Genomic DNA, 27,812 nt, shown 5'->3' with positions numbered 1-27,812 from the left:
TTCCTTAACCACTGGGGGGGTTGCTCTAATGTAAATGTCCTGCAAGAACCTGTGGCTGATTTACAAATACAAATACCGACCAAAAAAAGAACACCGATATAGTATAGGGGTTTATTATTTTTAATCAATTCAGCTAGCTACAAAATGTCAACCACTTCACAGACTAACAGGGTACAGAGGGAGTGTTAGTATTACATGCGCTGAGAACATGAATCTCACAGTTTAACCTATGTGTCATTCAGCTATTTATTTGTCTTCTTATACTAACTATTCAACATTTCAGCATTTCAACATTTGGTGTGCATAGCTCTAAAGACGGAAGCAACAAAAAACTTTTTTTTGTTACATTTTTTTACCAATAACAAACCACATGGGGAGAGTAAACTAACAGTACAGGGTACAGTCTTCTTATAAAAGTAATGTCTCTCAGAAATATGCATCTTTGCTTTACAATGCAATAGTTTATTTTTAGAGCATCCAAAACCTATGTTACAATAAACAACCAGTCCCCATCTTTCAACACTTATTCAACATCTTTCACATATCTGCATATTCATTTAGAAAACAGGTCAGTTTTCAGTACTACCTCCACATTTTATTTCATTCATGTTATTTTGCATTATTTTACAACAATTGTCACAGTCTGTAAATATATATATTGACAGAAAGAGTGGCACTATTGCAAACTTGCAGGAATATGGAAACGTTCAACTGTGTCCTAATACTGAGCATGCATTTTGCTACTGTCATGTGTCTTTTTTTCTTTATTTTTCAAACAGGTTTTTATTTATAAGACTAAAATCTACCATTGGTCATGCAGAATGCACAAATCACATCACTTGGAATGCAATGTCAATTACAGCTACAGATTCTAGTTGCACATTGTCTAAACAGTTATTGTTAATGGGTGTGATGGGGTAACAAATTGAAGACAGTGACTGTAAGTGCTTTTTGAATATGTCTCACTGTTTGTCATCTTCCCCCCCTTCTTCATTTGTCATGACAACATCAAAATAAGGAGCATGACAGTAGCCTCGGGTATGACAGTTTTACTAAGACAATACTGGGATACTGTAAAGGAAAAAACAGCCTGTGTAGCATTCCTTTTATAGTTTTCATACAGCAAAGAGTACATATCATATATATGTATATATTTATATGTGTCATATATAATATATAAATATATATGATAGAGAGAATAAAAACTTCACAATTGAACAAGAGCCATCAAGTCAGCATTATATACAACCTTTGGGGAAAAAATCAGACAGAATATAATAAATCATTTTACGAAGACTATTGAAAAAGCCGACAGACAACACACAGAACAACATTTACAATGGGGTAGGGGTGATATGTGCATGTGTGCAAACCTAGAAGGTAATTACCATGATAAAAGCATGTTTGCGCTTTCTGACACACTGCGCAGTTAGTAAGAGCACATGCTCCAAGTGATTAGCCACTGCCAAGCATCTTTGTGGCCCTCTGATTGGCTTCATCAATCCTGGTTTTGTTGGAATCAGCCTGGACAGAGGAAAATAATGCAGAAAAATATAAAACCTGAACCATTTATGCTAGTTCTAACATAAGTTAAGACTTTGCCATCTTTACTGAAATGTTTAATGCTTTGGAACCTACTCTTGGTAGGTGAAGAAAAAAATAAATAAAGAAAAGGGAAGCTTTTTCCATACCTTCTCCATGATCCTGTCGATCTGGCGATTCTGGGTGTCAATCTCATTGCCCATGTCCAGGGCCATGTGGCGCAGGTTGCCAATGATGCCTCCCACCTGCTCCAAGTTCTCATCCATTTCATTTTCCCTGGCATCATCTGTTACCCTGTTTGGAAATACAAAGGTGCAATCTATTGTAACAAGTATATATGAGGTATACTAAAATGTACAGCTATTAGGATCTTTTTCTTTATTGAATAGTATGAAAACAACAGATTTAAACGGTGGTAGTAGCCTAGTGGGCAACACACTCGCCTATGAACCAGAAGGTTCAAATCCCACTTACTACCACTGTGTCCCTAAGCAAGACACTTAACCCTAAGTTGCTCCAGGGGGACTGTCCCTGTAACTACTGATTGTAAGTCGCTCTGGATAAGGGCGTCTGATAAATGCTGTAAATGTAAATGTAAAACAGCAAAAAATTATCAATAAAAAAAGCTTTTCTTCCAGGACAAAAAACTTCCACCAAATTCTCCCTCCTCTCACCTGCGGATGAAGCCTCCGCTGATGGCCATCTGTTCACGTTCGTCCACCACACGAGCAGGCTGGCTGGCCACCACCCCGTCCTGGTTGTTCCCCCAAGCCTTGCTGGCTCCACTCTTCATTCTACCAGAGAACAAGAGAGACAAGTGAGTGCTCCGGGGTGGAAGACGGAAAAAAACAAAACAAAACAAAATAATATATAAAACAAGGAAAACATTTCAATTTATGAAGGCAACTGAAAAAGTCCTTCTATTGTATGTCTGATTGACTTGAGACCCTAGACTAAAGACAAGCACAGCGTTGTTCTAATTTTTATAAGACAAAATATGATCATGGTATGAGTGTCTGTTGACTGCAGATAATAGGATTCCATTCTCAAAATGAAAACCAATGTATTTTAGTCACACACCAGCCCCCCAGCATTCCTCCCTTGCTCTCATCATTCCTCATTCCCACTATATGAGATTGGATCACACTGTGATGGTGACAGATAACATAAAGGACAACCCTTTGTGGACAGACAACACAGAGTAACAGGACTTCCACATCATCAGGGACAAGTGGAAATAATCACAAACAAAAGAAACTGGAGGGAATTCACTAAGAGCTTTATTCCTTTTAGGATTGTCTGGAATGTGGCATTTTCTACCTAAAGTTGTAAAAGAATCTGTATACCACCAATAATTCAAAGAGGACTCTCATGTTTCTTCCAAATGTGTCTCTGTCTGTCCCTTCCTTCAGTCCTTCCCACTGTACATAATACCAACTTTGTATTATGAGTAATAATAGGTCATATTTCACCAGAAGAGGCACTCCTAGAGATGGACTGAGGGGACATCTCCTTTACCACACATCATTTAGGCATCACCAAAGCAGGCAGCGATACTGATGAAGGATCTATGAAGGATCAATTTAACTGAATTCAGGGACTGTCTTTTGTGTATGTTTATGAAAATCTGTGTCAATAAAGTGCAATGTTTTGTTTAGAAACAAGTCTGCACTAGTCCTTATAAACAAGTATGCACTAGTCTAAACCTAAACATATAAGCTGCAGGAAAATCATGAGGAAAACGTTCATGTCTACTTCTGCCTTCTGTTTTCACCCTGACCTACATCTCAGTAGCACCACCCCCACAACATTCCCCTTGGGAAGGAAGTAAAAAATCTGAACTGTATTATGCTGGGTGATGCCGTGCTGAACAAATGTTTGTTTTTTTTACACAATAACCTAATGACTTTATATGCATAAATGTGTTTTCAAGCACAGAGTGTTCTCTCTGTATTATTTCCCTCATTTTAGCAAAAAAATGAATATTGTATAATATTAAATAATGCAGAATAACCCCTTTTAGTGTGTATTATATTCCATAAAAATGAATTCTCACATTATACAACTTCACAGAAATATACAAAAGTATTATAAGCATCACTGTTAGCATTTACCATCTCATTAGCATTAACTTGCATCAGCATGCAGAGACATTCAAAGGGACATGCTATCTGCTTATACCAGTCAGTGGTATTGATGGATGTGCTGACAAAGTTGCAAGAAATATGTTCAGTCAACTGTATCTCATTTAAGACAGGTTGCAATATGAGGTTTTATTTTTAATTAAAATGAGAGAACATAGAAGTCTAGCTTAGCATCTAACGCTTCATGTAAGATAAAATCAATAGTCCTCAAAAATACACATTAATTGATAAGCGATAGAAATACAATTGTTTTGCTGGGGTCTGCAGGAACAGTAATAGGTGCCATTTAATACAATAATAAAATATATTACCTACCATCTATATATTGCCATTTATTGATCTGGATACTAGTATCCATTTTATGATCCAACTTTGGCACATCCATGCAATTTTGGACAGGGCATTGAAACTTTTTGAAGCATTTGTCTATTTGAGGTCCCATAGGTCCTCTGTATGACATTGAAGAGAGCATGGCCTGTTCAGAATATACTGAAATTCTTGTAAAAAATTAGCTCTATTCGGCAGTTCTTGTTGAGGTGAATGGGCGTGAAAAAGTGAACATGCCTCATGCTCATTCTTACCCCCACACAACTGGCAAACAAGGTTTGTTGTATGGATGGATCACATCTACCTAACTTTTTGTTAATTTACTACTGTTTTTCTACTCTTGTTAGCAAGCAGGCAGGCAGGCAGGCAAGCAGCACCTACTTGTTACATGGACAGGAGCAAAGACCACAGAATTTTCCTAGATCGTTCAAATTCTTTTCTGCATCCTTCATGTCCTTATTGATTTGGTCCATTCCCTCCTCGATGCGCTCCAGTTGCTCTGATTAAACACAAGTAATTTATCCCCCACAGAATGAAGCACGTGTGAAGAAAAAAAGGAGAGAAAAGAAAGAAGGAAGGAGACAAAGAAGAGAAGACAAAAAAACTTCAGACATTCACTATGACAAAAGGGGAAAAATGAAAAAAGAAAAACTGGACGCCACCACATACGCATGAACCTTCCAGCACGGGGTCAGTACCTACTTGTTACATGGACATATGAAAAGGCCACAGCATTTCCCTAAATCTTTTAAATTTTTCTCGGCCTCCTTCATGTCTTGGTTGATATGGTTCATGCCATCTTCAACACGATCGAGTTGTTCTGGTCAGGACAAAAGGATGACAGCAATGGAATGAATATTTTATTGGCTTGTTTCAAAGAGACGTGTGAGACATGAGCACTACTGTAAAGTAGTGAGGCTATTGGCTACCTAAGGGCATGTGATGAATTGCAGGACAACAATGATTATCTTTGTTTTGCTTGGAAAATGAAGCCTGTCTTATGATAGTGTTTAATCAAGTAATGTATTCCATCTTAAGGCCCAGTGCACATTTGCTGTTTGTAAAACCATGTCCCTATAATAGAATGCTTCAGATAAATTGGTAAAACTATTTCATTTATTTGTGTGGGCTAGAATGTGCAAAAATTAATAAACCATCCTTTTGATTATTCTGTCATGTGCACAACAGCATGGTGAAATTCCCAGTGCACTGTGCCTTTAAATACACACTGGGAAGCTATTAAAAGGAAGGCCTTGATCTCTCACCAGGCTTGGTCCACAGGAAGTTACTGAGGTTGTGAGTCACCTCTGGTGTAATGAAAAAGGCTGGTGGTGGTAGTAAGTCTGTCACATATAAAATGAACAGTAGCTCATGATTGTCCATGTGTGAGGGGGAGATGATGGGTGGAGTGGTTCAGCTTTGTGACCTGCTGTGATGTGGCAGAGGGATTGTGGGTGTTGGAATTTCTCTTTGTCATGAAGACAGGGCATGTAAACCTTTGGGTGAATCCTCCTGGTGGTGAGGAATTAATTGAGATACAGTGCCGTTAGAAGCTGATTTCCAAACTGACATAGGACAAGCTGTTTAAAGAAAATGTGCAGCTGGACTCAGGTTGGTTTAAATGTGATCTACTTCATAGTGTTTTTGTGGAGGACAGAAGGAAGACAGGTAGAGTGGGCATCAGTCTGCAGTGTTAGTCATACTTGTACAATCCCTGGTAGACAGTGACCAATATAGCATTGAGATCTTTAACAACAACTTGTCAGTTGCGGTAAGTGTGATATCAGTTCAGTCCAGTCTACAGCCCAGTATTACATAACCACATTGGAGTTTCAGAGATTGAGGGGCATACTTATATAAGATTTAGGAGCCAGCCCTTGAGGTTTGAGGGAACAGAACTAGTGTTCATCTCCTTCAAACAAAGGTAATAAATGGTCAGTCAATTATCCCCACTTTGAGACAGGGGATTCCCCAAATTGGCCAATCAGAGGTCTTAACTGGGGTTTATGCTCCTAGTAAGACCAGTTGTAAAATTTCACTGTTTTACAATTTTTTTTGCTTTTCAGATTTATTTTACCCTAGATATGAAAGTGAAGTGATTGTCATTGTGAAGCGTAGCAAGCACAGCACATGGTACACACAACGAAATGTGCATGTAACCCATCACCCTTAGTGAGAAGTGGGCAGCCATGTGCTTTGGGCAGCCATGTGCTTTACTGTGCTTTGCTCAGTAGCACCTCAGTGGCACCTTGGCGGCTTAGGGTTCGAACCGGCAACCTTCCAATTACGGGTGCGCTTCCTTACCTGCTAGGCCACCACTACCAATTCAATTAAGATTTCAGATTTAGATACTGACCATATATAATAACCATTAAAATAATTATTAATGTCATAAACTCCTTTGCAAGTTGTATTATGTTGTCATCATTATGACCTAGAATTTATAAGTATTTTTGTATTATACTTCTTTTGCCTTTATACAACTATTAGCTTTAAACCTTGTTTACAAAAACTGGCCAGCCAGTCACGTCACATACAAACACTCATTTAGAGGGGTGTTTAAATGCATACAATTTGATAACTGTGGGGTTTGCCAATTTGTTTACAATTACAAAACCAGGGATTATACAAAACGTTATTAGTGAGCTTCATGAGAAAGTACAGTTTTTGTCATTACCAGCTAAATCGATCGTTTTGTATTGTCCCACCCAAACAAGGGAATTTGTTTTGGAAGCCCTGTTTAATTGTGAAATTATGCCACAACATTTTTTAGTGAGTTTCTTAATAAAAAAGAAAAATATGCAGAAGTCAACCCAAGTGATATAAAACTGTTTTTCTGAGACCTGTGACTTAGTGATAAAGCAAAAAAAGACTGATAGAGAAAAGTATTTGAAAACAACAGGAAGAACTGGAAAAGGAAAGTTCATGAACAAACTTCAATTTTGGCTTGGAAAGCAATGAAAGGATGAAGAGGAAGAGTGAATTTGTTAATTTTGTGGAATTGGTAATATTGTAAAAAAGAGGAAAAGTGTAGTCAAAAAATGCTAACCTCAAAAATGCTAACAGGGCGAGGTCCCGTGAAATTTGGTGATGTTTGGAGCATGTTGAAAAATTAACATGTAAGCAGGATAGAGGATTAAAAGGAGAAGTGGAGGAAAGGGGGATGAGTTGAAGGAGGTTTAATGTGGTTGAACATGTTAAGTTTGTTGGATTGGTAAAATAGGTGGTTGGAAGGCTGAGAGTGTGACCACTGTTGCTCTACAAAATGCTTGGGGGTGAATTGGGGGTTAGGAGTGGAGAGAGGTTGAATGGGTGAAATGTGTGGTGGATGGAAGGCTGAAAGAGTGACCACTGTTGCTCTGTAAAATGCATGGAAGTGAAAAAGAAGATGGAGTGGAGGGTGAAGAATTGAGGACAGGTTAAATTTCCCATTATAATGAATGAGGGAAAAAAGGGATGAAAAAGATGTGTTCGAGCATGGCCACTTGGAAAAAAAGTTAATGAATTTAAAGAGGTGATCATAGAGATGCGGTATACTGAGCTACAGGTGTTTACGCTAAAAATGGTGGAGCTTGTCAAAAAGTGGTCCCATGTTAAGTCAATCGAAAAAATTTGTCAGTAAAATGGATGTGGCATGCGGGCAGAGTCGCGGATTGCTTCTAAAAACACAAGCACACTTCTGCGGTATGGGCCAGACATTAATAAGCAGAAAAAATAGAAGAACAAGATTTTGGCTTTCCGAGCCAAAATAATTAACACTCACATGCTCTGTGAATATTGACAGCATGAATATATAGCATAAATGTGTAGGACATTTAATTACATGAAATGACCAGAAATAATTGTTAAACAACTAATAATGTAGTATTTAATTGCACATGCTTTTAAGAACAAGCTGAAGATACAGTTCATTCCTTCCCCTCAGTTGGTCAAGACTTACCTCCTTGCTCATCCAGCATAACCAAAGTCCTGATACCAGCATCTTTACTCTACTCCCAATGAAATGCAGCAATAAATACACAGAGAGCAATAGCAGAGAAATGAAAAGAGAGAAAGAGGGAAATCATTGAGGAAATCATCCTTATGCACCCTGCACCGCCAAAGACAACACATCTTGCTATGTGATCTGCCCCTGTGGGTTCTGTGGTTTATGTATAGTTCTTCTGTATGAGAGGTCAGTATATTAACAGCATGCACTGTATCTGAATATTTTGACTGGTTTTCACAGTTAATTAGAGCAAAAAGCAATTAAATAAATGAATAATATCAATATACTGTTTAACTGTAAAACACAGTTAAAAAATAGATAATACCAGTGGTACAATGAGTACCATATCTGATTTTTCGGGTCATAGGTGAGAGTGTTATCCAGTCAATTTTTTGAACCCCTGCTGATTTTGTACATTTTACCACTGACAAAGAGATGACCAATTTAAATAGAAGGTTTATTTGAACATTGAGAAAAATGAGGGTAGACATTTCTTGTTTGCACATATTTGTCCCATTCCCTTTTGCAGTCATTAAGTCATTAATGTTTTGTGACTGATGTTTGGCAACTTGATACTTCAGCTCCTACAGATTTTCTATGGGATTAAGGTCTGGCTTCTTCTTGAGCCAATCCTTTGTTGACTTGGCCATGTGGATCATATTGTTTCCACCTCCAGCAGCATTACTCCTCCTCTAAACTCTGGGAATTGAGTTGATGCAAGATATCTAAATGTTGGTCAACACTTTCAATCAGTTCTCTTCTGAATCATTTTGTTCAGTGGAAAACTTCAAAAAGGGCGTGTGCTTTCTTGAGAAAGGGGACCTTGTGGGCCCGGCAGAATTTCAGTCCTTCATGGCATAAACTGATTTCTTGCTGCCTTGAGATTGACAAGTTCCTCCCAAATAGTTTTAGGCTATAATATAATAACAGCATTGTTATTATTACTTAAACTCCATGAGGTAGTTGCATGGTAAGGTTTTGCATGGCGCTCTTCTATTTTCAAATTATTGCATCATCCTTTGTCATCTTCTGAACCAGTTGCTTGATGATGGTCGTGTAGCCCATTCCAGCCTTGTGTACACGATCTTGTCCTTGACATCCTTGGAAAGCTCTTTGGCCATGATGCAACATTTGGAATCTGGATAGGTTGATTGCTAAGGACAGGTGTTTTTTTATCCTTCCCTACATAAAATACAACTGGGAGCCAGAAATCTGATTGATGGGGATCAAATATTTATTTAATTCTCCACAATGCAAAAAAAAAAGTTTCTGAAATGCATTATAATTTTTTTGTTTGATCCCTTTCTGTCTTTTAAAGTACCACTGACATTACAGACTGATCATTCATTTGTTAGTGGGCAAACTTACAAATCATCAGAGGTTTAAATATTTTTGCTTGACTGTGTGTGTGTGTGTGTGTGTGTGTGTGTGTGTGTGTGTGTATAACCTCTTGGCGCAAAGAAGAACAACTATAGTGTTGTGAACATGCAGGTCTGTAGATTTTTACATCCCCTTGTGTTCCCCTAGAATTATTTAAAATGTATTCCATTAAATTTAAGGGGAATCTGGATTTTTATACAATAATATATAATATGTATATAATATGCCATTATATAATTTAGCTGCAGTCATCTGTTCAGACATGTGTCTAGTAAATCAGTGTGTCTAGTAAATTAGCATTACAAGTGCCTCAGCATTCTGGAAGGAAGCCATGCATTGATGTTTGAGGTAATAACAGCAAGTTGTAAGATTTAGCAGAGATCCAGTCCATGAGGAGACTACGGATGCTTTAATTGTACTTTCAGACAATAGTGTACTGAGCACTTAAAGCCATGCATTCACACAGAATTATTCCCAAATAGTTCTGAAGTAGCTGTTTGTTCTTACCAAAAACAGCACTTAATGAACTGTCTAAATGTTCAGAAAGAATCCAAATCCATGCTATTTAGCTTAAGCCTTTTCACCCTCTCCATGACCAATCATTTTCTGACTAATATCCTGTTGATCAGCACCATTTTGTAAAACACCAAATGGTCATTATCATCATACTCCATGTTTTTAATGGGCAGCACAATCTGCTTGCCGCATAGATATGCAGAACTGATAATCAATATGACCTTGAGATATGCTGCAAAGGCCTGTCATTGGAGGCTACCCAATCCCTGTGCAATTTATATAACACCCACAATGGTTAATAATTAACAATCACATTTTTCTTATACATTATACTATTGAGACAAATCTTTAACACTTCACAAAATGCGAAGATGCATGTATTTTATAAGAAATCATGTCAACCATGCTGCAATATATAAAACAAAATTCTTATACCTCTTCCACTAGCTGGAGCATACGACGAGTGCTTTCCAATGACTGTGGGAAAGAAAGAAAGCAGGCATTTTAACACACATACACATTTGTTTAAAGCAAACTATTTCAAAATTCATCCACAGACAAAGATGAACAACCTGCCAAAAAAACATGTTGAATGCTGAAAGAGATCTTTAAGTTGTTCTTTTTACTCACATAGTTCAACCTTGTATTAGATAATAAGGCAACAGAGATATCTATATTAGTGTATTAGTAATGGTGTGGCACATTATCACTTACACATTTCAGCAAGCAAGAGGGAATAATCATTGTGATGAAAAGGATAATTTAATTTATCACTTATTTATATATTCAACATAAACATAACATAAAATAAACTCAAATACAATCATCTATGATATGGAATGATATGTAATGAGTAAATTGGGTGTTCACATAATGGAGGACCTGTCCTGGGGTCTGAACTCAACAGAGCTGGTGAAGAAGGCTCAGTTGAGACTTTATTTCTTGAGAATTCTCAGGAAAAATAACATCTCTCAAAAACTACTGGTGTCCTTCTACCACTGTTCTATTGAGAGCATCCTGTGCTACTGCCTCTGCATGTGGTTTTCTAGCTGCACAACAGCGCAGAGGAAATCAATGCAGCAGATTGTGAAAACTGCCCAGGAAATCATTGGATGTTCTTTACATTTCCAGGACGAACTGCAGTGCTCTCGCTGCCTCAAGAGAGCACAAAACATTATAAAGGACTCCTCACGTCCTGCTCACAACCTGTTCCAACTGCTGCCATCAGGCAAAAGATACAGGAGGATCACCAGGACAAACAACCTAAACAACCGCTTCCCCCTGTTGCCATCAGTGCACATTTAATCTTTTTTTAATCTATTTTTCCACCTCCAACCTCCAATTTCTTTTAGTTTAATTTAATATTTTGTATTATATTTGTATTATATATATGATAGTTGTCTCTTTTTACACACTGTATTTAAAATACCTCTCCAGCTCAGGGACAGCACCTAATTTCGTTGTACTTGTTACAATGACAATAAAGATATTCTGAATCTGAAATTCCAGCAGTCCAGTATGATCTCCTAAGCCAACCCCTCACTAACATTTAAATCACACATAACCATTAGACCCTTTCTGCAATTCTCACAGGAGCACTTCTGACACTTTTGGGGAACAAAAGCAGCATGTTTTGCTTTAACAACAAAATAGCAGCCAGCACAAACTCACGTCAGAGTAATGCTGCACTAGTTTAGGACCAATGGTGGCGAGGGAGGTGCTGCGCCAGTCAGTTTCTGGGGAGCACACAGGGCTTAATATATGCTGCAGAGTTATGTAAGCCAAAGTGCAGGTGGACCATCCCTCCACCTCATACACACACACAGTGCACCTCACTGTGACGTGTAAATCCATATCCCACATAACACAGCAAAAATCTCATGGCGTTACTTATAAAAGCTTGGCAATGATACACAACAAGGATGTCAGCCATTTTGTTAGTAAGCAGAGTTTGTGGTTGAGAACTCAATATGTTGATGTACTTTTCTTATTAACATTGGATCCTGATTGATATGTCCTGTTGCTTCAGAAGGGCATTTAATGAAAATGTACTGTCCCTACCCTGACAAAGATTTAGCAAAAAAACACAGATTTCAAGGCACATCGGGTCAGTTTTAGCACAATGGATTTTAATTGTATCAGCTGCATGCAACTATACCCTGGTAGACCTACACAATATGACAATTCCTTGCTGATTCATTGATTGCTGGAGTCATGCCAGGCTGGGTGTTAAGACAATCTGGTCATAAATCCTGCAATGTAAAAAGTTGTAAGACCATTTACACCGCTAATATTAAAAACAAAGGAACACTTTTTAATCAGAGTATAGTCAGTTAAACTTCGGGGATATTTTTCTTGTCAGTGGTCAGAGTGGTTTATTAATTTGTGTTCTGGTGTTAATTTTTTTTTATTACGTTTCAGGAGTTTTGCATTTAACAAGAGTCAATGTCACTTCTGGTATCATAAAACAATACCTAGGCCCTACAGGGGTTGCACAGACAGTGCAACTCCACCAGGATGGGAAATCAATACGTGTTATTGCCAGAAAGTATGATGTTTCTCAAAGCATGGAGTCTCAAAATCATGGAGGAGATTCCAAGAGACAAGCAGTTAATCTAGGTTAGCTGGACAAGGCCTGTGAAGGCATCATTTTGCCTTGTGCGGTTCTGTTAAATGTAGCTCTGGACAGCCAAGTTCCATCTGATGCTCCACAGCAAGTGAGCCATGTTGGACATGCTAGACATGAAGCTATTCCTTGGCCGGGGAACAGGGCCTGTTGGTACCTCTGGGTGAGTGGAAAAGCCTTTATGTCAATTGTCGTCAGGGTTAAGCTGTCACGACAATAAGGCGGAACAGGGGAATGAGCGAATTCAGGTAAAAACGATAACCCCAATGCAGAGAGGTGCTAGGAGGTAGGCGAATTTCCACCACTTAAATCTACGAGCCACAACATCCACGGGTGTTGATGTTCGTGTGAAACGACAAGAGAATGGAAGGGCAGGACTAGAAGGCAATTCAAAAACCAAACAGGTAACGAACAGGACAAGTCTTACTTTGAGAAGCAAGATGATGAAGGGGTCTTTTGTTTGGTAACAACAAATAATGACTGAGCAAGGAACGATGGCCATCTTGCCTAATTATAGGTGACACGTTGCTCCCGGTCAAGAGACAAGGCAGTTGTGTCATTTATACAGGTTACAACATTTACATTTACGCCATTTGGCAGATGAGTTACAATTTAATCTAAATATTCTTTAAAGAGGAGGGTCTTGAGCTGTCGTTTGAAGGTGCTCAGTGACTGAGCTGTTCTGACCTCGAGGGGAAGTTCATTCCACCACCGAGGGGCCAAGATGGAGAAGAGTCAAGACGAATGTTTTCCTTTTACCTTTAGTGATGGAGGGACCAGGCGAGCAGTACTGGAGGTTCGGATGGTGTTCGGATGGTCGGATTGACAGCTGCAGTCAATCAGAGCCAGGGTACCCCCTCCAGAGTCAGCCCCCACAAAATTATACAAATCGTTGTAATGTGCAAAAAAAAATATATATATATATAATCTACCTAAACAAAACACAATTCTATTGCCATGCACTTAAACAAGCAAAAAGTGAAAACTGTATGTGCATGTCTTTCAAACATGATGCCTGCAAGCATCATTGACAGAATTTAAGAACAAAGGCTCTGTCCCAACACAAATATTCTGTTGTTCAAAAGACCAGATAAACATTTTTCATAACTAAATGACAAATTATATATATTTTAAATTATAATATTATATCAATCTAATATTATATAAAGCCAAAGTACTGTTCTTCTATTTCTTTTTATAATTTTTTTCCACCCAATTTTTCCATCCAATATTCTCAATGCAACTCCTCCTGTTTTTATTGTACCCCCGAGTTATCACACTTGCCTATGAACCAGAAGACCCAGGTTCAAATCCCACCTTCTACCATTGTGTCCCTGAGCAAGACACTTAATCCAATCCAGGCGGACTGTCCCTGTATCTACTGATTGAAAGTCGCTCTGGATAAGGGCGTCTGATAAATGCTGTAAATGTAAACATAACCACAACCTTCACATTGTTCCCGCGTCAGAAGAGACATGCGGATTAAGCACAAATGCACAAATAATAATTTTACAGAGACGGAATTTAACGAGTGATGCCAGTGAGCCCTAAAGTTTTCATTAATTTTTACAATTTCACTTCACACGATACATCCATAACTGACCTTTTGACATGACAATGCCGCACTGATCTGATACCACAGTAGAAAAAGACATGCGTTTTTCCACCAGCGATCATTAAGTTCTTCTTTAATAGCCCTATAGTGTCGATTTGGGCAAGAATCCTGTGCAACTGGTTTGTTTTAAAACCCAGGAAAACACACACATCATTACTTTAACCCATCCCTGGTTCCTCATGATTCAACATGTTGACATGACTTGGTACACCTCTTCACCTTAGGTCAAATTAATTTTCTTTTCGGTGCCCCACCCATTAGCAATGTTGATGTTAGCTACCATGTTAGTGTTAGCTACCATGCGTGTTACTAAATTTGACATGACAAATTGGGGCCCCTTTAGAATAATTGATGTAACATGCTAGTATAACATGCTAATTTCATGACGCAGGGCCCTGGATATATACAGTATATCCAGTGGTGGAATGTAACAAAGTATTTGTACTTTGTTACTGTACTTAAGTAAATTTTTACGTATCTGTACTTTACTTAAGTAAAAATAATAATGCATACTTTTTACTTTACTCCATTACATTTTGCGGCAATTATCTGTACTTTCTACTCCACTACATTTCTACAATTTATGCCGTTACTCGTTACATTTTATGAACACAATTTCCTGAAAAATAGTTAGCCTATTGCGTTCTGGCGTTGTTTGCCATTTCCTACCAATCAAGCTTTATTAGCTCCAATGATGGCAGAGCATGCGTCAGTTCGCAGCACGAGCTGGTAGACCGAGACATTCAACATGGACCCAGAGCTGCATCAACTGAGCTCTGAATCACAAAGAAATCCTTGGCCGGATTTAAGAAATTGTCACGTGGGGGATGGACATGGCGATGAAGGAGGACGCATATGCACGACTTCACATGACAGGGGATTAATACAAACTGCACACGACAAGGGAACATTAACACACAGTGACCTGACGGCGAACAGACACAAACAGGATAGCTTTATACAATTATATAAATATACAACAGGTGAACACGATCAGGGAACATTACACAAGACTTACATGAAACTCCGGTCAGATCATGACAGAAATTTATTTGAGTACAAAGGAGCGAAGAATGAGTCCTTGCAATTTCTTTGCATCCCATGCCTGCCTCAACATAAAAAATTGTTTCCATTTAAAAACTCCCCTTTGAAAAAACATATAGAGGTAAGCTATGCTATGGTATGCTATGCTTTTGGGTATGTTATGACATGTTATGATACTATTATCTAGCGAAATGTATGCTGCCATACAGAAATAGTATAAAAATCACACCAGTGTAGCTTCATTATTAACACGGTGGTAGGATAAAACTGGTTTATTAGCTCAGAGAAGATAGATTAATGTCTTTGCTAGCATAATGTCCAGCTCAGTGTTGTGCCAGTTCACACTGAAAAAGAACTAGTTCATGTTCATAGTTAATTTTTTAAAATTTTGAACCAAGTTCACAGCTCAAAAAATGAACTAGTTCACGTTCGTTCTTTAGTTCTTTTTTCTTTTTTAACATTTTCAATACAACGTCCTTCTATCTGAACCTCCTTCAGTCTTCTCCTTCTATCTGTCATACCTAGTAGATAACTTGTCATCCACATAATTCTAAGGTACACACAGTATTGCAGAGTGCACGCACAATAAGCACACCAAACTTTCCAATACACATATACTGTATAATTGCTTGTAATTATTACGAGCAATGACATCAATACAGGCATAAGTCAATATATGTACTATGCTTTTACAAAATGGCACAAACCATTGTGTGAGTACTTTTACTTAAAAAAATACTTTAAAGTACATTTAAAAGTAAGTACTTAGGACTTTTACTTAAGTAAGATTGTTTGATGTAGCACTTCTACTTTTAGAGTACATATTTTGCAGGTTACTTGTACTTAGTACTTAAGTACTAAGCTTCAGTACTTCCTCCACCACTGAGTATATCTAGTGTTACGTCCTCTGACGTATTTATTTTATGTTTATTGTATTGTAAACATGAATCGTCATGCTACAGTATGTTGTGTTTCTCTCTCTCTCTCTCATCTTTTTCCCTTTTTTTTTTCTTCCTCTCGACTACCACACTGCCGGCTTGGTGGAGCTCAGCTGTGCCTAATTGAACCAATCACCGCTGGATCCACATTGGCTAACGAGGGGAGCTCTGTGGAGTTAAAGGCTGCCGACACCTGAAGGACGGGGGAGGGTGTTTTGTGAACAGGCAGAGCAGAGTAGAGTAGAGTAGAGTAGAGTAGAGTAGAGTAGAGCAGAGTAGAGCAGAGTAGAGCAGAGCAGAGCAGAGCAGAGCAGAGCAGAGCAGAGTAGAGCAGAGCAGAGCAGAGCAGAGCAGAGCAGAGCAGAGCAGAGCAGAGCAGAGCAGAGCAGCTTAGGAGAAGGTGCCCTCCTGCTTTCTGACCCGCTCACTAGAGAAGAATGTGTTTTCTCCTGCCTTAGACATTAGCTTGTGTGCTATTGCTTGTGTTATGTGTTAGCTTATTATTTGTGCTAAGGTGCTAGCCTTAACTTCAACTTCACCCGTTGTCATCTTATGAGTCATTACTACAACTCTTTTCCGAAACTGGAGTTCTTTGTTTTGTTTACTTACTTATTTTAAGGAGCAGTAGGGAGGAGGACGCCATTTACTTTTGGTCATCTTTTCTCATGTGTTGAGTTAGTAAGGGAGCCAGGTAAGACTTCTGTCGTTTATTTGATATTTTCTTTTGTGAGGTTACCTGAGTTTCTTTAACACTAAGTTAGAACTGTTATGTTTGTTATTTTGGCCTTGTTCCCTCCTGAAGTTTGTTTTGCTCCCTGTTTTGGATATTTGAGTTTGTAAATAAAATCTTTTTGTTTGGCATTTAAGAATAGTGTGATCTTTTCGGAGTGTTGGGACAGGGGAAATGCCAATTAGACATTGTATTCAGGTTAGTAGATAAAAAGCTGCTATCTTAATTCGTTTTGTTACTTCTCTTCCACCCCTAGACACGAGGAGAACGTAACACTAGTATCACATACAGTGATGTGCAAATTGAAACAAAAGGGTTTTATAGTTTGGGGCCTAATAAAATCTTAAATGGTGCCATTAGTTTGAGTCCAAATAGAGTTTTGTCATTTAATAGCTCCCTTCTTAGCAATATTTTTGATTCAGTTTATGATCATATGCTGTGCTTGAGGTGATTCAGATGGCTGAATAGCTGTAAAGTGTTCCATCTTCATCTCTGACTTCATGAGTAACATATATGCTTATTTACACCTCTCAATAATCTCAAATCTCTTTGTGGTAATGATATCAAGATTATACTAATAGATCCAGCAGTTGCTGAGATATTCTCAGTTTATTTTGGGTATGTCATTTGAGAAAATTGGTCATCTCAAAGGGGCCAGGTGTTAGAGAGGTCAAGACGGTTTTGTGGTTGACTGTGGCAAATGCTGCTGAAAGGCCAAGAAAGCCTAGGACTGAGCTGCAGCATGTAGTTTTTTTTGTAACAGAGCAGTCTTTGTGGAGTGAGCAGTTTTGAAACCCAACTGATTTAATAGATCCTGAAGGTTGTTCTGGGTAACTGGGGATGGATGACTGAAGACTAGTTTCAATACATTTCCCCTTTTGTGTGTTGAAGACCAATTGTTGTTTGCCAAATTGATGGAATAGGAAGGAAGAGAAAGAAGACAAAAGGACTGGAGCATGTCTTGTGGAACATTGAAGTCTCCAAGGAGGAGTAAATTTGTATCAATGGGAGACAGAAGAGTGTCCAATTCATCAACAGACCAAGGGGTCCAGGAGGAGAGTAGGTTTACTGGGGAGGAAACGGCAATTGCACGGAATTCAAAGAAAATGTTGAGGTGCAAGAGAAATAAGGGTGTGAAGGCTTTGCATGGCATGATACCCACTACTCTTCCTCTCCAAGTTTCTCTTGGGGTGTGAAAGTGAAATTGATTGTCATTGAGATACAATCATAGTACAGCACAAAGTGCACACAATGAATTGTGTCCTCTCACCTTGGTGAGCAGTGGTCAGCCATGAAATTTACCCAGGGAGCAGTGTGTGGGTTAACTTGTGGCATAGTGACACCTCAGTTTGGGACTTGAAAAGGCAATTTACAGATTACGGGTCACCAGTGCCCCATTGTGAGACAAATGAGAGAAGTTAAAAGTTAAGGAGAGAGCTAATGGTGTTGTGTGGGTTTATCCAAGTCTTGATTAAAGTCAGTGGATTAAAATCAATGGAGTGTAAAGGTGGAAAAGCAGAAATGTAGTTTGATTTTTAAACAGGAGATTGTCAGTTACAAAGCGCACCAGCAACTCTTGTTACTCTGCTTCTGCCTTCAAAATAACATGTGCTTTGTCTTGGAGAGGTGACCACTGTGGTTTTGAATAACACAATGTCATACTTGGGTACTTGAAATGTATTAACTGGTCAGCTAATTGGAAGCTGAAAGGTATTTAAAGAAACAGTCCTACCTCACCAGCAGAGAAGAATCCCAGGTAGACATTAAAGCATAATATATGAAACTAAGAAATGAAGCTATTTTTTATAGTGATGCTGGCAATTCATTTCCAGATCTTTTCTTTCTAATAAAATTCTAATTAAGTGTTCAATTAACAATTTTGATATTTTTTAAGTGAAAGTGAAGCCATTGTCATTGTGATACACTGCATCACAGCACATGGTGCACACAATGAAATGTGTCCTCTGCTTTTAACCAATCACCCGGGGAGCAGGCCACCACTTCCCCTTCCTGTATATCACACAGCACAGCTTTTACTTCCTCAAACCTAAACGCTTGTCTACTGAAAGCTAAATTATAACAGCAGACTCATACAAACATTTTTGAGAATGGTGCATTCAAGAGAATGCAAGAGAAAAAATTATTTAAGCAACTTCAACCCAATAAAATATGTCAATTTCCAGATCAAAAATTTTATTGATTTTATCTATCGAGATGTAATGTTATGCATTTTCTTGATATGGACAGTCTAAGTGGCCTCTCCTTAATTCGTAAATGCTCTACATTTCCACAAAATTCAGATATTATCAACTCAATTGCAGAATTCCCCATGGTAAAAAAATAACTCCAGAATGCGGTTGTGGATTCAGGTATTATATAGCAATATGAGCAATCATTGACACAGATCATTCAAATAATGCATCATATGATTTTTTTATTTTGTCCAATTTCCCAGTTCACTCACCTCATCAGCAAGCTGGTCTGCACGCTGCTGCATGTCCGACAGCTCGTTGCGCATGTCTGCATCTTCTGCCATGGCTGCAGGATGGGTTGAGTGGAGCTGATCTTCAACTGGGAAGTGTAGGTCTCACTGGGAGTTCCTGGAAGACTGGAAGAGGGTGAAAATGTCTATTAAATCCAAGCAGAGAGGCCCTTCTGTTGGTGATGTGCTGAGCTGCATCTCTGCTGACTGCTGCAGTAGGCTTAAAAGCAGAGCGCAATTTCACAAGTTGCCAGTTCATTTCAGAGCGGTAATAGTAGTATTAGCTGTGAAAAACTTCAGCTAAATGAAGATTAGATTTATTTTCTTCTTATTTATCACCCTAAGTATCATCCTTTGTTAAAATGAATGAATTAATTAGAAATCAAACTGTGGTGGTACTTCACCCTCAACAAATCAAATGAAACAAAACAAAAAAGCTGTATCTACATTAACCCAACCAATAAACTCCTTTGATTCTAAAATAACAATTAACATTTGTTTTATATATTGATTACAGTATTTGCTAATTACTAAAGGCTAATCAAATACCCCAATGACATAGTTATAATGCATATAAATGAATAAAGGTGCAGTGCATTACATTTTACTCTACCTTTGAGTTCATTTGATTAGCATAAAAAGATTATTCTATTCTTTTAATTCTATTCAATTTATCTTTCACAATGCCCAAAGCCATTTTACATTAAGTGCAGTGAGAATGCGATCAGACAATAAACACCTTCTCTTACTTATTGATCTCAACCTTCAGGAGCCTGGTGTGTGTGGTGAGTGCAGAAAAAAACGAAGAAATCACACACACATACACTGAGTCACATACATTTTATGCTGACTTTAAAAGAGAAAGAAAAATAATGCATATTTACATACATTTCAGACGCAAGTTTAAAGTTTCAAGTTTCAAGTGAGCTTTTTTGTCATTTCAGCTACATACATGATAGACAGTACATAGTGAAACTAAACATTATTTCACCAGAACCTGGCGTTACATGTGACATAGACCAACCAGGCTACATAAAGTACAAGTATGGAACACAGGCAGTACAAGAATAACATCAGATGCAAACAAAACATGTAGACAATAAGAAGACAGACAGCGCTAATCTAGCGAAATGAGTAATGAAGGAGCAAAGTAAAGTAAAAACAGTGCAAATACCACTGTGCAAAATGGAATGATGCAGTAATAGATAATATTTTCTAAATATAAAAGTAGTGTGTGTGTCAGTCCAAAGAGGAAAGTCCCTGAGTGTTCAGGTGTCTGTGGAAAGAAGCTATTTCACAGTCTGGCAATATATGCTGTAGGATCTTGCAGTCCGATGTGATGCAGATCCCAAACCAGACAGTGATGCAGCCGCTGATGCTCTCAATAGAAGGTCGGACATGACCTTCGCAGGAAGTAAAGAGTCTGTTGACCTAGTGTTGAGAGGCCAGGGGAGGTTCACCTCTACATTGTGCTCTGGATGATCTCCAGACAAGATCTGATGTTCAGGAGATTGTTCCCTCCATTCTCTTCTGAAGCCAATCATCTCTTTCATTATGTCCACGTTCAGAAACTGATTGTTGACCTTACAGTCTGTCAGTCATTGCACCGCCTCTATGTATGATGACTCATCATTCTTGCTGATGAGACCCACCACGGTCATGTCATTGGCAAACTTGACATGATTGGAGCTGTGCATCGCTGAACAGCTGTGGGTCAGCAGGGTGAACAGCATTGGACAGAGCACACAGTGCTCCGTGTGGTGCTGCTGTAGATGCTGTTCCCAATCTGGACAGATTGAGGTCTCTCAGTCAGTAAGTCCAAGATCCAGTGGCAAAGGAAGGTGTTCAGTCCCAGCGGGGTTAGCTGAAGAATGATGGCGTTGAAAGCTGAACTGAAGACTGTGCACAGCATTTGAGCATATTTGTCCTTATTATCCAGGTGGGTGAGGGTCAGATGCAGGGTGGTGGCGATGGCATCTTCCGTGGATTGGTTCGACCAATAACCAGCTTCTGGTTGGATCTCGTGGTGACAGACTTGAAGACTGTGACATGTGCTTTCATCAGGGGCAACAAACAGTCTGTCAGGGTGTGCATTCTGCAGATCGGCAATAGCTCCATACAGCACACAGAGTACCTCCTTTGCATTAGTGCTGGGTGGAATGTATACTCCTTTCACTAACACAGAGGTGAATTCCCATGATAAATAAAAAGGTCTGCATCTTACAGTCACAAACTCCACCAGCGATGAACAGTAGCTAGAGACTAGCACATAGTTCTTGCACCAACACATAAGCCACCACCACAAGTGCTGCATTTCTGTCAGCACTAAATGCAGTATGCCCATCTAGCTGATTGTCCAAGTAATAGAAGTTTGATAATGGATGATGGAAGAGCCAGTTGGCTAGTATTAGCATTAGCATCGTATTCTCCGATGTGCATGTCTTTTTTGGTGAGCTACGAGAATAGCACCATTTGGATCCTAAGAGGCTGCTGCAAGCTAGTGCCTAATGTTTTTGCTTGGCAAATGATTTTTGAAATGAACATTCAATTTTGTTGTTTAATATTTATTAACTGATTTTTTCATGTATGCTATGTATGTTTTCTTTCTTTCAAGCGGGTATTACATTATTATTCTGCTTATTAAAAACCAGTGAAGTCTATGAAAGAAAACCTGTTCTGTAGCCTCTGCAATTTTGCTGTAAATAATTTCAATGTATATATTTAATGCCAATAAACTCACAGTAAAAGACTCAAGTAATATTATTCAACATGTTCAAACCCAAATCGTGAAATTCAAAGTCAACTCTGGCAAATTGAGCATGCGCAATCTATCAGCGATCATAGAATCAAGAATCTCAGAATCAAGACAATCAAGTTACACTCTAGCCATCATGTGTTACGTTCTCCTCTATGACCAAACGAGAGCAATTCGGCTACATTTACATTTTATTATTATCTTTGTTTAAACAATGATAAACAGCAAGAGTAGGCTAATTAAGGTAATCTAAAACAATTATAAAATAATTCTAAAATAATTATTAAACACATAGTCTCATTTAATAACAATATTTCTAGCTTTTATATATTATTTACATACAATTACATGTTCCAAGATGTCATGTTTGTCCAGAGACATAATGTGATATATTGACTGTAGTATATGGAATCTGAACACTGAATAATGTTTACACAGAGAAGAGAGAGCATAGTATTTGCTCGCAGCAGAATAGCCCTTTGTGTGCCTCCCTACTGTATCTCAGTCTGCACCGGCTGCCATTTTGTTATCTTCCCCCGAAACATCCAGTCTCCACACTGCAGCAGCAAAACCCTTTCATTTATTTATTTATTAATTTCCATAGTATGAAATAATCATCTATTTTCACTCTGTCCACTGATTCAGTGGACAGCACTTCATCTTAAATAAAAATGTAATTCATCCAAACTCTTAATTTTCACAGTATTATCCTAGAAATGGGGTCAGAAATGTCTAATTTTGAAGCCTATTTTTGCTTTGTTTATACATATTTTTCTGCTCATCTTCAAATAACAAAGTTTGGGCAAGAGTGGCATGTACAAAACACAAATACACTCAGACATGTGATTGCCATCACTTCAAACAACAGGCTGCATACTGATAATAGTGTTATTTCTAACTTCTATCCCCTTAAATTCTGCATCAGAATATATTTATTCAGGGTATTGCATGACCCCTTGCTGTACAAGTAACATTATTAAAACCAAAGTCTGTTTTAAGTGTTCTAAGTGTTGCAAATAAAAGGGCGCTATGATCTGTTTCTGCTTATTTTACAGGGACTTCAAGGGAGATGATTGATTTAATCTGGCTAAAATTTTCAATCTGAGAGAACTGAACAGCTGTGATTTGGCAGACAGTTTTCTAGAACCATGCACATAACCATAGAGCAGGCCAGTGTTTCCAGCACATCATCAAGAAATCTCTTAAAAATACATTGGCACATTCTCATCATATATTTTTCAGGAAATTGAACTCAAACAATTAAATATGAACTAACAGTGAAATTTATAAATGCTATCTCTGCAATGACTGCACATGGGTACTTGGAGGAATCATATTCCTCTCCATTTCTCACCCACTCCCAATTTTGCTGAGCCAAATGCATTGAGTTAATGTTAAACTGCAGCAGCAAAAATCTGATTATTATCAACCACCTACTAGGCACCCCTATTCTTCACAGAAACATAGAATTTATTGTATTGTATTTTATTTTTTGTGGGCTGCATTCTCCCTCAAACTTTATGATACAGACATAAAACTCATCACACCCATCAATTTCAAAGAATTGATGGGTAAAGAAATGAAAAGCCATAGGGGTGAGGATGCTAATGGAAGCATATGGGAAACACCTGCATGTTTTCATAACATTCGGCTGTGGGGGGTTGTGGATGGGTGTTGAAATAGTAGCCAAATTAGAAATAAAAGGTTGGCAATTACTTTCTGTTCTATTTTCCCAAGAAAAAACAAGGAACTGTTTCATTGTAGGTCTATCCTCTGAGGCATTTCCAAGAATTAGTTTTTTCATTGCTTTGCTTAGTACTACATCACCAAATCAGAGGGGAATGCAACAAGACCCAAAATAAGAATTTCAAACCAAACCTACTGTGCCTATTTTGATCATTTACTACACTGACAAAAGTGAACATTGGACAAACTAAATAAAAATGTTAATGAATCTTTCGCACCTAATATTGTAGCATAGCTGTAATATGAATAAACCAAACAAACCTGGTTAATGGTTGAAAAGTAGATTTAAGAAATTGTTAGGAGAAAACAGAAGAGGCCAAATTTGTACTGTGATTTCACCTGCACAGAATCAATTTAAAAAGGGTCTGCTAAGGATCATACAGGATCACGATCATACACTAAAAAATCATTTTGTTAGAAGTGTTCATCACTACACCAAACTGCCCCAAAACCTTCGGTCCAAACAAAAACCCTCGTGCCTAATGATAATTGAGTGATTTAGGAAATGCATTTTGCAAAACAAATAAAACAAAAACATGTTTTTACAATACATATTTTCAAATCAATTGTGACATAAATTAGAAATTATTATATAAACACCTATGTTTGTTGATTTATCCATTATAATCCAGGCAATGCAGGTTATTGAAACCACAAAACAGAATTGTGAGCATGATGCATGCATACACATCTTGGCTAAATTATCTAGGACATACATGTGTCCACATTATGCAATGAAAGGAAAAGATTGTGCATGCTGCATGAACTGTTTACCATTCTGCATTATTTAATGACTAAGAGTATTCACAAAAGGAAAGATGCATGGAAAAATGGGAGTTATCTGTGTTTGAGTTGCAGCTCAAAGCACATGAAATGGACCTAAGGACCCCTCAGCTTGGATTATGCAGCATCAGAGACAGGGTCTCCAAAAAACATTTTGGTTACAACTATACACCCTCCTTTCCTTTTGAATTCTTTACAACATTTTGTTTGAGCTGCTGATTTCCCGTCAGCTCTCTAACTGCACGACTCATATGCCCACCAGTGACGCAGACAAGAATTTCTGCATGACCCAGAGTACTGACTTGAGCATTCCTGCTCCAACCGCCTCTGCTGTTTTGGGCAGCCATTTTGAAAGTTTTTATGCCATGGTTGTTCACATGTGAAATACAAAGATTTTCATCTTCACAGTTTCTGCTCTCACCCCCTAGATGTTATCAGCCTCTAGCCATGATCATGAATACTATATAGCCTTTCAACTTGTCAAATAACATTTGGTTATTTATGATCGACAAAATATATTTTGAAATGGTATTTCAAAATTTCATCTACTACACAGACATTCAGTATTAAAAATATACTGTGCCTTTAAAAAAAGACTGCGCAATACCGCGCAATAGTCACAGTTTTCTACATCGGACCGCCTACATCATTCTGAATTTTCAAGTCAGGGTTACCAGTACACATTTATTAATACAATGATGTATCCATTTAGATTTAAATTTACTAACTCATGAAACTATGTCCGGCGTGGAGCCTCTGTGGCATAATGTGGGCGAGGCCAACACCGTGAACAGCGAACAGGTATCATTTGCGGCACGTTTCGGGCATCTACAGAGATTTTTACGGGCTGAGAGGCCACACGGTAAAAGCGCCTTGATCGATGTGGCACGGGGCGACTGCGCATTTAGAGCTAACAGGCAGAAGCACATGATTCAGACCTTCATGATTCTATGTGGCGCAGCTCGCAAATAGCCACCAAATGCTCATCGGACTGCGTTTGTGTGGTTAAATTAAAAGTGTGAACCTCGGCACGACACATTTGTAGACGTTGAAAACTGCAAACCACGTTTTCATGGTAGCAAATTATGCGCAATATGGAAGTTCAGAATGCAAAGAAGACAAGAAACATGCGAGTTCTCGAGGTCAATATGCACCTTCTATTAATAATACATTAATAAATGATAATACAATATTATTATTAATAATATAATAATAAATTAATGGTTGACACGTTAATGTTTTTTAAAGCCACAAAGCTCATTGCTTATTTTGGGACGAAAAGGGCACAATTAAATATGCGCTTTATGTAACATGAAAGAATAGGCTACGACGTATGTTGCAGTCCACAGTGATGGTGTTCAGGATCTTATCCATCTCCCCCTTGTCAACCACCGAAGTCAATTTCTGGACAGCGTGAGGGCGCTTGTCGCGTAAAAATTGCTTTGTCGTCCGCTTGCGTAGACGCATGTACCCAAAATCACCACCAACATCTGCCCCGCCCATCGTCCACCGCCAGGAAGACACAGACGCTAATTACCTTCGCTTCGTCACGAAAATCTGGTAAGGTTTAAGCAATTTTGACGCAATAACACGCGTGCAACAATTTATGCGGTGTTCGGGTGCAATGCACAGTAGAAGTTTGATGACCATGAATCCCACACACTCTCCACCGCCCATCACCCACCTCCGCGTCATTCTCTGTCGCAGACCTCTCTCCAGGCGAGAAACTAACTGAGATACCATTCTCCATGTTTTTGTGCCACGACACGCGGCCTCCCCATTTTTTCAGTAATTTATTTGTTTTATATGACATATTCAACATCAAAAGACTTGCTGATTAGAGCAGCGTGAACAGTTTCGCCCTAGGGCATCATTATGACACCGTTGACCTGAGAAACGCACACTGCAAACCAAAAGCCCCTAAGGTATAAACCGCCATAGCCCAAATTCTAAAATACGTGCATCTGTTCATAAATAATCAACACGTGACAATTAAACTGACAAAGTACTTTTTTTTGCTGAGGATTTATCATCTTGTCTCTCTCCAAGGTGCTGAAGACAGAAAACCGCCCCCGTCGCGCGCATTCGAACACCGCATCCAAGACAGCAGCCTAATGCGCACTGCCATTTCACGGGCATCACGTCCTCCAAGGATCGAGCATTACCCTGATGATAACCACACCAATCCTAATTTATAATATATCCAATAACAGATTGAAGTTTTCAAGCCAAAGCTGATAAATCCCGAAGTTTGCAGAAAGAAACTGCACAATTTTCGTCAAATACATTTTTGTTCATTATTTTCACTCATCAGTAAATAATAATCCTTAATAAGGTTATATTACCTGCCCGTGGAAGATGTTAGAAACGCGATCACCCCGCTCCTTCTTTTCAAGACTGCCTTGCTGCAAAGGGACTGCGCTCGTCTGTCTGATTCCTCCCCCCTTCTTCTTCAACGGTGGGCGGCTCTGCCCTTGCCAAAGATGGCGGCGCCTCTGTCGTCAGCGATGTTTAACATGGCGGAGAGGAGCGGCAGGTGCGAGCGAGTCTACCTCATGAAGGGAAAAAAGCAGACACAGACACCATATTGATGTGGTGATATTCTTCCTCCACGTTTGACAGGCGTTTTGATTACAAAAAATAGTAACAACCCATTTGTTCTTTTTAATATAGGCCTCTACATATCTCAGATACAGTGAAACAAATGTAAAAAAAAATTGCCGCAGTCAGTTCTGCATTGTTATCTAATTGTGTTCTCAAATCCAGATCAGCTGTTCATCAAATGTCACCCTGTGGTGTGCATCTCACCAAGGCACAAATGAATTGGCAAGCAGCCTTTGTACATTCTGCTGCTGAAACCTGTGAAGGTTTCCTGGGTGTATCACTGGTGCTATTGTGATGTAAAATTTCAGCCTTATGTGTGTAACTGAACAATTAAATCCTTTGTAAATGTAAGTATTTATATAGCGAGTCTCTGCAAGATTATAGTAGATTTTCATAAAAGTATTCTACCTGGTATGGATATTTACTTCCTTACTTTTAATTTGTAAAAACAATTTAGCTGTTCTTCTCTGTGATGTAGCCCCAACACTACAATACTTAAATTCCTGCACTGGCTTGATTTAGTAATTGGCCTTTTGACAGTTCATTTCTGCAATTACACCCAATTCCCATATAGCTAGTTGGTAATATTGGT

At 38.6% G+C, this 27,812-nt stretch overlaps 1 protein-coding gene across 1 annotated transcript; it reads right to left on the bottom strand.

Annotated features, from left to right (window-relative positions):
- Positions 1-97: 97 nt before the first annotated feature.
- On the bottom strand, positions 98-27,118 carry snap25a (synaptosome associated protein 25a). Its single transcript, XM_029002579.1, has 8 exons — positions 26,962-27,118; positions 19,315-19,458; positions 10,333-10,374; positions 7,954-8,002; positions 4,395-4,512; positions 2,217-2,336; positions 1,692-1,836; positions 98-1,524 (listed from the first exon to the last, which is right to left on the bottom strand). Exons 2-8 carry the CDS (start codon positions 19,384-19,386, stop codon positions 1,456-1,458), a joined length of 615 nt encoding a protein of 204 aa, XP_028858412.1. The 5' UTR covers positions 19,387-19,458; positions 26,962-27,118; the 3' UTR covers positions 98-1,455.
- Between the last annotated feature and the right edge of the window lie 694 nt (positions 27,119-27,812).

The sequence above is a fragment of the Denticeps clupeoides genome, chromosome 14 (genome assembly GCF_900700375.1).
Source record: "Denticeps clupeoides chromosome 14, fDenClu1.1, whole genome shotgun sequence".
In the NCBI taxonomy this organism is placed as follows: Eukaryota; Metazoa; Chordata; class Actinopteri; order Clupeiformes; family Denticipitidae; genus Denticeps; species Denticeps clupeoides.
This window is presented reverse-complemented; position numbering and strand designations above follow the sequence as displayed.

What these genes read in the sequence shown, in the direction of transcription:
- snap25a (XM_029002579.1), bottom strand. Translation starts at nt 19,386, where the DNA reads ATGGCAGAAGATGCAGACATGCGCAACGAGCTGTCGGACATGCAGCAG. An exon ending in CAGACCAGCTTGCTGATGAG is followed by an intron (nt 10,375 to 19,314) that starts GTGAGTGAACTG and finishes TCTTTCCCACAG; the next exon opens with TCATTGGAAAGCACTCGTCG. An exon ending in TGCTCCAGCTAGTGGAAGAG is followed by an intron (nt 8,003 to 10,332) that starts GTATAAGAATTT and finishes CATTGGGAGTAG; the next exon opens with AGTAAAGATGCTGGTATCAG.